The sequence below is a fragment of the Lygodium microphyllum genome, chromosome 28 (assembly GCF_053477565.2).
Source record: "Lygodium microphyllum isolate KBCC chromosome 28, Lygodium_microphyllum_v1.1.10, whole genome shotgun sequence".
Classification (NCBI taxonomy): Eukaryota; Viridiplantae; Streptophyta; class Polypodiopsida; order Schizaeales; family Lygodiaceae; genus Lygodium; species Lygodium microphyllum.
The window spans coordinates 48,887,201-48,901,149 of record NC_141162.1 but is presented as its reverse complement, the minus strand read 5'-3'; the positions used below and the strand labels follow the sequence as shown (position 1 = coordinate 48,901,149).

The following is a 13,949-nucleotide window of genomic DNA, read 5'->3' as shown; positions in this document are numbered from 1 at the left end:
CTGTTTACTCCTCCTCTAAGCTAATTAAGCTTAAGCTTAATCACTAAAGCTTAAGTCACTCAATTCTCTGCAAGTCACACAGGGCAGACAAGTCGGCAAACTCCAGGTCCTGCACCGCAAAAGTCAAGTTCTATAAGTCAAGTGGAATCAAGTCCTGTAAGTTCTGCAGATCGGCCTAAGTTCAGCAAGTCAGCAACTCTGCAAGTCTGCTAAGTCTGCAACTCTGCAAGTCAAAACTGACTAGTGCTTAAAACTCCTAGAAGACTTGTTCCTATGCAAAAACTCTGAACTGGAAAGTTGTTCGTGGCAAGGTGTTCTACCTATTTACAAGTTTGTTGAAGTACTTTCAGCAAACGGATACAGAAATATTACAGATTTTCTGAAAATTGAGAAAGAAATACCCAAAAATACATAGCCTTGTAACCCCAAATTTGAGCTACGCTCATCCCGCTAACCTGATTTTGAGTGAGAAAGGTTTATTGAGTTTTACAGGATGACTACCCCACATATGGATGATCCTATGGCTGAAGACGACCTACCTGAGCCTACCATGGAACAAAAGCTGGATCTAATCATGCTACAACTGGAAGAAGAGCGAAGGGCTAGGCAAGCATTGCAAGCGCAATTGACAAAACTACAAAGAGCGTCAACCGATAAAGAAGAACCTCAAGCTGAAGATTTGATTCACCATACCATCGATGCCACTCTTGAAGCACAAACCATTCTCAAGGAATCCAAGATAAGTAAACGAAGTTTCAAATTTCGCACTTTCAATGGCATACGAGAAGGAAAGACTGTTTTATCATTTATTAGCCACTTTGATGACTATTTCCATGAGGAAACTTATTCCGAAAAAGATAAAATCAAGTGTGTTACTAATCATCTGATAGACAGAGCATCACTATGGTGGACTGTAGTACGCAAGAGCATAGAATGTCCTACTACTTGGGAAGATTTCAAGAAGAAGTTCATGCAGAATTTCCTTCCACCGCAATTTCATGAGAAGGCTATCAAGCAATGGGATTTACTTCAACAACGGGATCGTGAGCCTATTCCATAGTATACAGAGCGTTTTTGGAATGCACTTCTACAGCTACGCATGCTTCAAGACGTACCAGAGACGACGCATAAGCGGAAGTATATGTCTGGACTTCTTGGACATTACTACGCTGAAGTGAACATGTTCAAGCCTGCTACCCTTCAAGACGTCATCTCCTTAGCTCACGACACTGAAGATAAGTTACGCGGAAGAGACAGACGACACTGAAGATAAGTTACGTGGAAGAGACAGACGACCATAGCAATTCCAAGCCAACGGTAATTATGGATCTAAACAATTCAATTCCAATTTTAGAAGGTTTAATCCAGGTCGTTTCTCATCACCATCTTTCCGCAAGAATTGGCCTAAACCACCTGCATTACCATCCAATGTCAATCCAAATCCTAAACCTATTCCACAAGCAAATCCAAATGTACCCAGACTTCCAGCCATTGCAAATAATGTAACCAAAGCCAAGCCAATAGTATGCTACAAGTGTCACCAGCCAGGGCATCTCGCAGCAAATTATCATTCAAAGAAGCCACCAGCACATATCAACTATCTTGGAGCCATGGACGAAGACGAGCATGAGGATATGCCGGATTTCACTGAAGAAGAGGATGATACTACTACTACTTCCGATACTTTACCAGGTATGCCTACTCCACATTCATTATTGACTATGAAATGTTTGGTGCATGGAAAAGAAAGAACTATATTGCATGATGACGGTAGTACCCATGACTTTATTTCAGCAAAATTGGTAAAGGAATTAAAATTACATACTGTACCTACGCATTATCGCATAAAAGTTGCATTTTTAGGCACTAGGTACAATGGCACACAAGAAGTACAAGATTTAGAAATTCAAATTGGTTCATATATTGAAAGAAGAAATTTCTTAGTTGTTCCATTACAGTCAAGCGACATTATTCTAGGAATGCCATGGAGACACCAGCATAATCCAAATATAGATTATTCCACGCACACAATGAATATTAATTTTCAAGGAAAATCTATTACATTATATGGTATGCATGCATCTCATATTTTTCCACTACTTTCGCATACTCAAGCAAAACGTGCACTACGCAAGAATACTAAATCATATCTCATTTGGGTGAATGAATTGCACGTAGAGGAAAATCATATGCACCCTAGGCATAAGGAATTTCTTGCATATTTTAAGGACTGTTTTGCAGAAGACCTACCACCAGGTTTACCACCTTCACGTCCAGAAGACCATAAGATTGATTTAATTCCTGGCACACAACCACCTTGCAAAGCACCATATAGGCACAATCAAATAGAGCAAAAAGAAATCTAGAGTCAAGTTGAAGAATTACTGAATAGAGGCCTAATTCGACCTAGCAGTTCTCCATTTGGTGCACCTGTACTCTTAGTCAAGAAAAAGAATAATACTTATCGTATGTGTATTGACTACCGAGCATTAAATAAGATCACTGTAAAGAATAGGTATCCTATACCTAGAGTTGATGACCTTATGGACAAACTGCAAGGATCTTCTATATTTAGTAAAATTGACCTTAAGTCTGGATATCATCAGGTGAGGCTAGATAAATCCGACATATTTAAGACTGCATTCAGAACACAGTTTGGCCATTACGAATTCTTAGTCATGCCATTCGGATTGACTAATGCACTTGCTACTTTCAGTAGAATGATGAACCGTATCTTTCTGAAATATTAATATTGTGTGATTGTTTTCTTTGATGATATTTTGGTGTTTAGTCAAAGTGAAAAAGAGCATTATGAGCATTTATCATTAGTTTTTCAATTACTGAAAGAAAATCAATTGTTTGCAAATCCTGAAAAGAGTGAATTCTTTAAGACAGAAATAGAATATTTAGGTCATATTGTATCAAAAGAAGGAATTAAAGTTGATCCTAAGAAAATTGATGCAGTATTGCATTGGCCTGTTCCTAAAAATGTACATGAATTACGCTCATTCCTTGGTCTTGCTAGTTTCTATAGGAAGTTTGTACGTAATTTCTCATTACTTGCTTTACCATTAACCAAACTTCTTAAGAAAGGAATTGTTTATCAATGGACTGAAACTCAGCAGAAATCCTTTGACTTACTGAAACGTACATTAACCAATGCCCCTGTTCTACAATTGCCTGACTTTAACAGACAATTCTTTCTAGTTGTGACCGATGCTAGCGGATCAGGAATAGGAGCCGTACTAATGCAAGACAATCATCCAATAGCATATTCTAGTTATAAGCTGAAACCCTCTGAGCTCAAATATTCCACTTATGACAAAGAACTATTAGCAGTTGTACAAGCATTAAAACAGTGGAAGCATTATTTAATGGGTTCAGAATTCATGATAAAGACTGACCAGCAAAGCATTAGACATCTACTTAGCCAACCCCAAATTTCTGACCGTCATATCAAATGGGCTTCCTTCATTCAAAGCTTTCATCCTATCATTCAATACCAACCTGGAAAAGAAAATGTAGTTGCTGATGCATTGAGTAGAAGACCTGCAATTCATAATATTTCTATCATATCTTTTGATTCTTTGATTACTATGAAAGATACATATCACCAGGATATTACTTTTCATTCTGATTGGCAAAAATTAGTTCAAAATAATTTCATTCCTGTTGATTCATTGTCATATAATGATGGATTTATGTTTTTTTTAAAAAGAGATTGTGTGTTACTATTCCATTCCGATCTTTTGTTTTGAATGAAATTCATTGTCCCCCATATCAAGGTCATAGAGGTATCATATCTACATTACGCATGTTAACTGAAGATTTTTATTGGCCGGATATGGATGCAAATGTATCTAATTTTGTTTCTGAATGTTTGATTTGTCAAAGAATAAAGAGACATCATGGTAAACAGTATGGATTATTAATGCCTTTGTCTATTCCATCTAAACCTTGGGAACATATTTCTATGGATTTCATTACTGGTTTACCAAATACTAAATCTAATCATGACATGATTTGGACAATTGTAGATAGATTTAGTAAGCAAGCATATTTCATTGCATGTAAGAAAACTTTAACAGCATCACAACAACACACTTATTTTTGAAAACTGTTTTTACTAACCATGGATTGCCAAAAGTGATTATTTCAGATCGAGATTCTAGATTTTGTAACAATTTTTGGATTACACTGTTTGCAAATCTAGGCACAAAGATTGATTTCTCATCTGCATTTCATCCAGAAACAAATGGACAAACAGAAGCCACCAATAGCACCATTCTAGATCTTTTACGTGCATATACTATCTCTAAACCTCAGACATGGGATACTCATTTGCATTTATTACAGTTTGCATATAACAATACACCGCACACATCTACAAAGAAAGCACCTTTTGAAGTTATTTATGGATATAGATTATCTACACCTGTTGCATCTTTGTCTAATAGAATTCAGAGTGCTGATGATATTGCTACTATGCATAACAGTATTTTTGATGAGGTTAAGGATATGATTGCTAAAGCCCAACAATCATATACCAAACAAGCTAACAAGAAAAGACAAGCCATGAATTTCAAAGTTGATTATGTTTGGCTTAGAATAGAAAAGCGTAGACTGCAAAGTGTCGATAGACATCCAGTTGTCAAATTAGCTCCTAGATTCTATGGACCATTTAGAATCATTCATAAGATTAATGATCATGCACTCAAGTTAGAATTGCCATCTCATTGAAAAATTCATAATACATTTCACATTAGTTTAGTGAGACCATTTAGAGGCCAATTACCTATCCACCCTGTTTATGAAAACCCACCTTTACTAGAGGAAGAAACTGAAATACTTGAACCAGAAGCCATCATAGACACTGACTACATGACCACTAGAACTGGCCGAAGGTATTCTAGATATCTAGTAAAATTTAAGAACCATCCTGTAGAGGAAGCACAATGGATGCACGCTAGAGACTTAAATGCTTTCCCCACTCTGTTAGCTCCACATTGAGCTAATAGCAATTGAGGTCAATTTCTATCCCACCCCGGGGGTATGATGCCAGGAGGCATATTCCACGGTGGATTCCGTGAGGTTTTACGGTGGATTCCGTAAACTTAGATGACCGAGGCTCATACACAAAGAGGATTCTTTGTGCGAGAAGTTGATGGGGACGCCTGTCCTTTTCGGGCGTTTCATTAATTTAGTGTGTACATGGGTGATTCCATAGCGGGTGATTCCGCAAAATGCATTTTAAATTAATAAACGTTTATGAGTTTAGAGTGCGCACTCGTAATAAATTAAGGTTAGGATTTATTTCTAACCAATTGATTTATTTATATAGCTGAAGACTGCTAGGTATTCACTTTTGTCGGTTTAATTGTATTATTTTACTAACGATTGTGAATGCTTCAGTTGATGTGTAGAGATAGCAGCAGTGGCGGAGGAAAGCATTGGAGTTTAGCGAGTATTCGACCTTTGGACTATATTTTGATAGGCGCCACGCCTATATTTTGTTATGTCTATTGAGACATTGATTATTGATTATTATTTTGTATGCGCCTATGCGCACAGATATGTTATTTCTATTTGGACATTGAGATTGGGCGTGCCAGACTCTATGGGCATCGTCCATTAGCTTTATTTTCCTATTTTTGTAGAAAGCAAACTCAAAAGCTAAAAGCTTGTCATATTTTTGTAAATTGGGCTATTATTGAGTATGAAGATTGAAATATACATAAAATACATGCTTTGTGAAGCGCTCACAGAAGGCATGGGGGATATTGAACCCAATTTGTCTCTTGCCTCTTGTTGTGTATGCTTTTACACTGTTTTTTGTGCAAAAAGGTAGAGTTCGTTGTTCTTGGGGACCTTCCAGGATTTACCACGTGAGCATTCTACATTCGATCTGCGCACCAAAAAGAAAAGGATATTATAGAATTGAAAGATGGAAGATCATCCACTCAATATGATTTCCTAAGTTGATTTCACAATTTCCATTGTACAAAATTTGTACACCCTAATGACAAACTTAGAAAGGAAGAAAAGGATTCACTAGTACTCTACTACTCAAAAAGGGGCATAAAGATTAAGCTAGAATGATGAGAAAGCAAGGAGCTAGAGAGAGGTTTGGTATGCTTCTCTAGACTAAAAGAAATTATTAATACAAGTTCTTGTGGTGCACTTGTTCCTACCAATACTCCTTACTATCATGATCATGCAATCAAGAGAGGGTTTTCTCAATCAACAAGAAAGTGTGTGCCAATGTACTATCGTAATAGTAGGACAATGCTTATACATCACACACACACACACACACACACAAAGAGTATATAGTGTATTATTATATATGTGTTATATCAATATTATATTATTATATATCTACTATATGGTGTTAATTATTGCATTATTAATATCTAATAAGTAATACAAATTATTAATGTATGATCCTATGTACTCCATTTTATTTTAGATAGAACATTATTCTAGGCTATAGAGAGGGACACATACATATATACATACATGCATACATACATGTATATGTGTGTGTGTGTGTGTGTGTGTGTGCATTTTCTTTCTCACAACATGAAGCATAACTTAATATGTGAAGGATTATATACTAAAATCAATGTAAGGCACTAGCCATTCTCTTAGTTTTTAGCATGTAGAAGGGATATTGAGAGAATAAGAGTATAAAATTGGAAGAAAGATTAGATGAGAGATTAATTAAGTGTTAACCAATATTTGTTACACAGGCATTATACATCATGTGTGATATAATGAGATTATTATAGAAGCATTACAAATTTGGTTTCTTTTGAAAGATTTTGTGTGATTTAGAGAGTGAGCGATAAAACCTATTAAGTGCACAAGCCATAATTCCAAAATGCAATGCTTATTTGAGAACCCTCTTGTTGCAAGAAGTGTGTTTTTTGACGTGAAGTATCCAAACCATAGTAATGTGAAGCACCAGGAGCACCTAAGTAACTAGGACCTTGTCAAAATAATGTACTACAAGGTCAAAATATATGTAGAAAATATCTGATCAAATAAGACCAAAATATATTTTGTAGGAAATATTTAATCACATAAGGCCAAAAGATCAACATCAAGTATGTATACCACACCACACGGAAGAAGATTACAATCTACCACCATCTCCTACATAGACATATGCATGAATATTGTATTTTCCCCTCAGCCATTCCGATGCAAGGTGATAATTTAAGACTCCACATGAAATGGAAGACCCCAATGTAGAGGCATTTTTAACAACAGTTTCTTGCTCCATAAATAAAGAAAGTCAATCAACCTTTAAGATAGGCCTTCAACTCTCAAAGCATTTCTCATGTTTTGATTCAATAATTCAATTCTGACAATAGCCTCAAATTGATTGGGTCAACAAAAGTTTTTGGATAAAGAGTGGTAGGTGGTACTTATTGAAATATTGTGTGTCCCACTTACATGTATGGAACTAGAAGGAAATAGTATTGGACCCTACCTTTCTTAGTACAGAGATCCTAAACTCTAAGGATTGGTGCTACATTGATACATTTGAGCCCTATCACCATACCAAAAGGCCACTAATTGAACCTAAGTCCTATATAACACTAGGAAAATCACCTTGTATGTTTAGCTTTGATGAAAATTAAGACCCCTCAATGACTATGTTATAATTAGCTTTGATTCGGAATTGAGCCCCTTATAAACTTTGTTATGATTGGCTTTGGTGTGGAATCGAGCCCCTCATAAACTATGTGAATAACCATCAAAGTCAAATGTTTGCATGCATGTGTCAACCTATGTTGTGTTGCGATAAAGTAATTAATATCATCGGACAACCAAATTCCCCACCAAAACAAAAAACAATGTCATTCCATTAGTTTCAAGTGTTGAATCGATGACCTTGAAATTGGTAATGTAAGGCTTTGCCAATCAAGCCAACATGATTGGTTGTAAGCATAGCTAATTAGTATTTTTAAAAATTATTCTCATATTATGTTTGAATAGGGACTCCTAGAGGCTAGTCTTCTTGTTTCCATATTATGGTTTTGACACTCTACTTCACTGAGGTGTTTCTTTCTTTAATACATAATCACTAGTCTAGCTCACTTTAAGTAATTGCAAGACTTGCTATAAGATCGTCATCTGGTTGACTAATAGTGGATGAATGACCTCTCACACAAACACTCTCTCTTAGGACATACTGCTTAAACCACTTTCAAGGTTGAGTTGTAGATTTTAGAGGCCCCCCTCTTCTAGCACTCTTGCTTGTCATGATTAAGTCCCTCTTGGTGACTAATAAAGCATGGGTCTTGTTGTATGAACAACTCCAAAGAAAGCATGGTCTTCATTGCATGAGGGACTCCTAGATATCTCCTTTATCTAGAGTGGATCAACCCAATATGAATATCTACTAAACCGTAAGAAGGTGCAGCTAGAGATATGGAGTACTTATACCATTATCTTTATTTCCACGCATTTCTATGAACATTGTGTCAATATAGACCTTGAAAAAAAATGGTCTTCCATGCAATGAAGAAGCTTTACAATGTGCATATCTCATCATACATCTAAAGGAGGGTGCCAATTTTGTCTTGTTTAGAGAGGTGTTTGGGCATAGTTAGGAATTTGGAATATGCTTTTTTGGCCTCTCAATGTTTCAATAACAAATACCATTTATTTCTCTCTATCTACTTAAGCTTAAGAGAGCATGTTAAGTTTGAATAAGATATTCCATTGTTGTAATGTCTCAATAACAAAGTTCATTTGTTCCTCTCTATCTATTTAAGCTTGAACGAATGCATTAAACTTTTCAATTGTCCATGAATGTTCACTCATTGGCTACAAGGGTTTATAATGTGAGTTCAAGGAATATGTACACTAGCACAAGTAAATCCACACTTTGAAAGCACATGCAAATATCTTGGGACATTCTATGTAAGGTGTATGTTCACATGTTTGTGCACATGCATCCTGTATGCTTTGGCACATGCACATTTGGTGACTTGATTTGGATTGTAATGTTTGTATGTAACTTGGGCAAAGTTTTCAACAAACAAGATAATTTTGTGCATTTGAGATAGAGAGTAGAATTAATGACATCCAACAAATTTGACACAACAAAGAGAAGACAAGAAAGTAGAAATTTAACTCCAACAAGTGAGATTGTTTGTGCATAAGAAAATGAAGATAAGAAATACAAAGTGTTTACCATGGGTATACTTTTACATGAAATTTTATATCTATCACTAATTATTATGTGGTTATATATAGTTCATAGCCTAAGAGGGATTATTATTGTGTGACATTAGACTGAAGCAAATTTGTTATGCTATTATCATATGGAATTAGAGGCAACAAAACCCTTATCTTGGGTTACTTGGAAGTATGTTTACATGTAAGAGTCATATGCATCAATAACATAGCAAGCCATGTATATAGAGAGGTTGAGAGAGAAAATATAAAAAGGAGATCAATGCATATGATCTTTTAATCTATGATACTTATTACTAAGGAATCTACCTAAACTAAGTGATCCTACATGGCAGGCGCTCAAAAATTTTCCAAGCTTTATTTTCTTCAAATTTTTAAAATATTAAGAAACATATGCTCCATTTCATATAAATTCACACACACACATGCTCTCTCTCTCTCTGTCTCTCTCTCTCTCTCTCAATCACACACACACACACACACATACACACACACACACACACACACACATGCTCTTTCTCTCTCTCTCTCTCTCTCTCTCTCTCTCTCTCTCTTCCATACACACTTATTCAAAACACGCATACCCTTTCTCTCATGCAACACATTTAACATAGTGCATGTTTAGTGTGATTTTGGCAAGTTGGCAATCTCTAAACTAGGAAAGCGGTGGAGCAATTAATATGACATCAAAGGATGGATCTCCCTCTCTCTCTCTCTCTCTCTCTCTCTCTCGTTGGGGGTCTATGTGTTTTTGGGATCGTAATAAAAATCTCCCTCACTTTGATAGAATCATGCACATTAAGTATACATGAATGAATTAAACATATGTATGTTTCTCCAAACACATGGGATATATTGTTGTCATAAAAAGAACTATGAGTCATGATCTCATAGTGTTAATTGAAGGTTTTGAAGCCCTTTAATAAGTATGTATACTCGTTATTATCCATACAAAATAATTGTGCTAGGTTTGGATTCCGCTTAGTTATTGTTTTTTGATGTGCAATTGTAATTGAAGGCATTTTGGACATCTTAGGCCTTTTTTTTTTGCCCCAATACCATTGTTAACTAAATAGTTAGATATTTTGGACGCATCTAAACATGATGCATGCGTGTGTATGTGTTGTTTACACATACATGTGTAAACACATAGAAGTATTCATGCCTACCATCATGGGCACAAAGGGAGAGAGAGAGAGAGGCGTACCTATGCACATGTACACATATAAATCATGAGTGTTTACCAATAATGCACACACGAGGGACACACACAGTGCAAGCACTCAACAATGTCAATTTGTTATTGTAATACCTAATCATTTAACACTATATGCTAGGATTAGCTAAGGGATGTGATATAAAAAGATACATCATGTGAAGGTTTCACAAAAATAAGGATATGTCACTAGCTACAAGCTGTGGAGCCAATCTCCTCCATGACCTCGGGATATGGAAAATATTAAAAAAGGGGTAACGTTTGTCTTAAATCTTGCAAGAATTTCAATCCCTCGGCCCTCAACTTCAAAAGGCGATTATTGACAAGCGCAATTCAAACCCTCAGTTCTCAATCTTCAAAGCATATTCGTAACGACACGAAGCTCCCTATGATCAGTTTTTTTAAGTGCTCAAAAAGCATCTTTGAAAGAGCAGGCAATGGGAGTCATTTTTGAAGGGCGCAAACTTGAAGTATGAGTCGCTGCACTAGGTGCATGGTCGATCTGGCCATGTGCCGAAACGCCCCTACAGGTCACGCACACTCGCGTTCTATTGTCACAAATATTTGACCCATTCGTCTCTCGGCCGGTGCGGCTGCATACACCATATCGTATAAAAACCCGTGCTAATGGCACTATGGCAGCAGGCCTCCGGTATTAATCAGGTAAATCGCTCTGGTTTCTATCCTCAAGCTTCGCCCCGTTCGACAGACATTACTGGACGGGCGGCCAATATACTCACTAGCTACAGGTTGTGCTAGCTATAGCAACTAAAACCAAGCGGGCAGATCTCCTATCAACATTCACCGTCTATTGATATAATCCTATGGCGCCGATCACGTCCTCGTTCGTGCTCTCTGGCATAGCCAAGCTCTTGCTGCCGGCAGATGCGGTGCAGAAGATGGGGCTGACGGAACTGCCCCTCGACAAGTCCATCACGAGCGTGGAGTTGCCTGAGGTGCAATGCTCCTTTCCTTCGCAGACAATCCACCCGGACTACCTCCAGCTGAAGCAGCTGTCGCAGGAGTGGCTCCTGTCTCGTTTCGGTGAGATGCTGCTGGACGGCGCCGGTGAAGGCGGCGGCTTCGCGGAGAGCGTGGCCTTTAAGTAACGCTTCGACATACTAGAGACGCTGTCGTATGCCAACGGTCTAAGCTCGCGCATGCCGGCCATCATTAAGTTCATGGCGTGGCTGCACATGGTGGACAACCTGCTCGACGAGCCCCAGGAGATGGCTGCTGACTCCTCGGCCGCTGCGCTACTGGCGAAGCGGATCATGGCTGTGCTTGAGGATCATGAGGATGAGGAGTCCGCAACAGCCGTAGCGGCTAGCTCTCCACAGCTCTCCGCACGACCCCGCCTTGCCATCCGCCTCATCGAGGAGTCGGCGCGTGAGGTGTGCTCGGATCTGCGAAGCGGCATGTCCGTGGGCCAGCAGCAGCGTTTCGTAGGAACCTTCCGCGACTTCCTGCGGGCCACCGCGACCCAGATCGGCTATCGGCAGAGCGGCCGCCTGGCCAATGTAGAGGAGTACAAGCGCCTGCGCAGGGACTCCAGCTGCTGGAGAGCCTGCGACGTCCTCATCGAGTTCGCACTGGGCATTGAGCTGGATGAACCCACGCTGGCCCACCCGCTCCTCCTGCGCCTCAGGGATGCCACGCTCTACCACATCTGCTGGCTCAACGACCTTCTCTCCTTCGAGAAGGAATACAAAGACGGTGACTTCTTCAACCTCGTCTCCATTCTGTACTACAATCGCCTCAAGGAGTCCGTCGACGCCTCCACTGCTGCTAGCGATACCGTCGTAACTCCTCCCGACCTCCACCAAATCATGCTCGACGTTGCTCAGCTCGTCAAGGAGATGGATGAGGAGTGCGTGCGCCTTGTCCTGTACATCCGCAGCGGCTCTGATTCCTCCTTGCATGTAAGCGAGGAGCTGGATGCCTACATCCAGAGCCTCACCTACTGGCTGGGCGGCAACCTCTCCTTCCACTTCGCTGGCATGCGCCACGGCCTCTACACCGCCAGCTACGCCTCCAAGAACCTGCTCGCACGCCTGCCTGATGCCCTCGCACACAAGCTGGAGCTCTCCACCTGTGAGGCCATTGTAGCTGCAACGGCCACTCCCCATCTCGCGCACCTCCAATTACCAGCCGCTCAGGCAGCTTAATTAGTGTAAGCTACTAATTACTTTCTTAAATCTTTAGATGCCCCTCCCTCTGGCCTCCTTAAAAACAATGGATTACATAACTCTGATAGACTCACCACGTTCCATCTAACCTGAAGTGTCTGGGTGAGACTCCTCCAGCTCGTCTATCGCTTCGTCAAAGTCACTACGAATTGAAGTAGTACAATCATGAAAGGATCGCCTTGCATATTAAACACAAATTATAGAACCATTTATGTTGTCAGTTTGTCAGTTTCATTATTTGTACTTGTCTAGTTACTCTGTCGCTCCTTTTCCAAGTAGTAGTGTGCGCTAGACTGGCGTTCTCTTTGCTATGTCTAATTGGTGTACACACTTCAACACGTCACACTCGACCATGTCGGCTCTTCATTTGTAAACGTTGATGAAGTTTTGCTAGCTTTGCCACTGAATTTCGTTGCAAAAAAACAATTATGCAACCCGCAACTGGAGATGGTAACAACATTCCCCTCGCACTTTTTTGACGTATCAAGATAACTTTAATTCAACGAGCTTATAAGCAGGCTATAGGTGTGCAAGCATTGTTCATCAATGTAGCTTTTGAATGAAAAGTGTCTATGTATGAAAGGGCTCTATGACAATGTAGTAAGTTGGTTCCTCTGGCAACCTACTATCTTGCAGATCGGATAATTGAAATATCAAACATAAACATGAAAATGAAATTGGGATCCGGACCTCCTTGCTCCTCTCATACTCTTGACCCTCCACACATACTTACATTCAGTGTCTATGGGTGACTTGTCGAGGTACTTCAATTGAACTCTACTAGGCATTACATGTCTAAGATCCATGCAATCACGAGTCATTAGGGAACTTATAAGGACCATTTATGTTGTCAGTTTCATTATTTGTACTTGTCTAGTTACTCTGTCACTCCTTTTCCAAGTAGTAGTGTGTGCTAGACTGGCGTTCTCGTTGCTATGTCTAATTGGTGTGCACACTTCAACACATCACACTCGACCATGTTGGCTCTTCATTTGTAAATGTTGATGAAGTTTTGCTAGCTTTGCCACTGAATTTCGCTGCAAAAAAACAATTATGCAACCTGCAACTAGAGATGGTAACAACATTCCTCTCGCACTTTTTTGTCGTATCAAGATAACTTTAATTCAACGGGCTTATAAGTAGGCTATAGGTGTGTAAGCATTGTTCATCAATGTAGCTTTTGAACGAAAAGTGTCTATGTATGAAAGGGCTCTATGACAACGTAGTAAGTTGGTTCCTCTGGCAACCTACTATCTTGCAGATCGGATAATTGAAATATCAAACATAAACACAAAAATGAAATTGGGATCCGGACCTCCTTGCTCCTCTCA

At 39.1% G+C, this 13,949-nt stretch overlaps 1 protein-coding gene across 1 annotated transcript; it reads left to right on the top strand.

Moving 5' to 3' along the window:
• The first annotated feature begins 11,589 nt into the window (after positions 1-11,589).
• Positions 11,590-12,597, top strand: LOC148011428 (microbial Terpene synthase-like protein 13). Its single transcript, XM_087670364.1, has one exon. It carries the CDS (start codon positions 11,590-11,592, stop codon positions 12,595-12,597), a length of 1,008 nt encoding a protein of 335 aa, XP_087526490.1.
• The last annotated feature ends 1,352 nt before the right edge of the window (positions 12,598-13,949 follow it).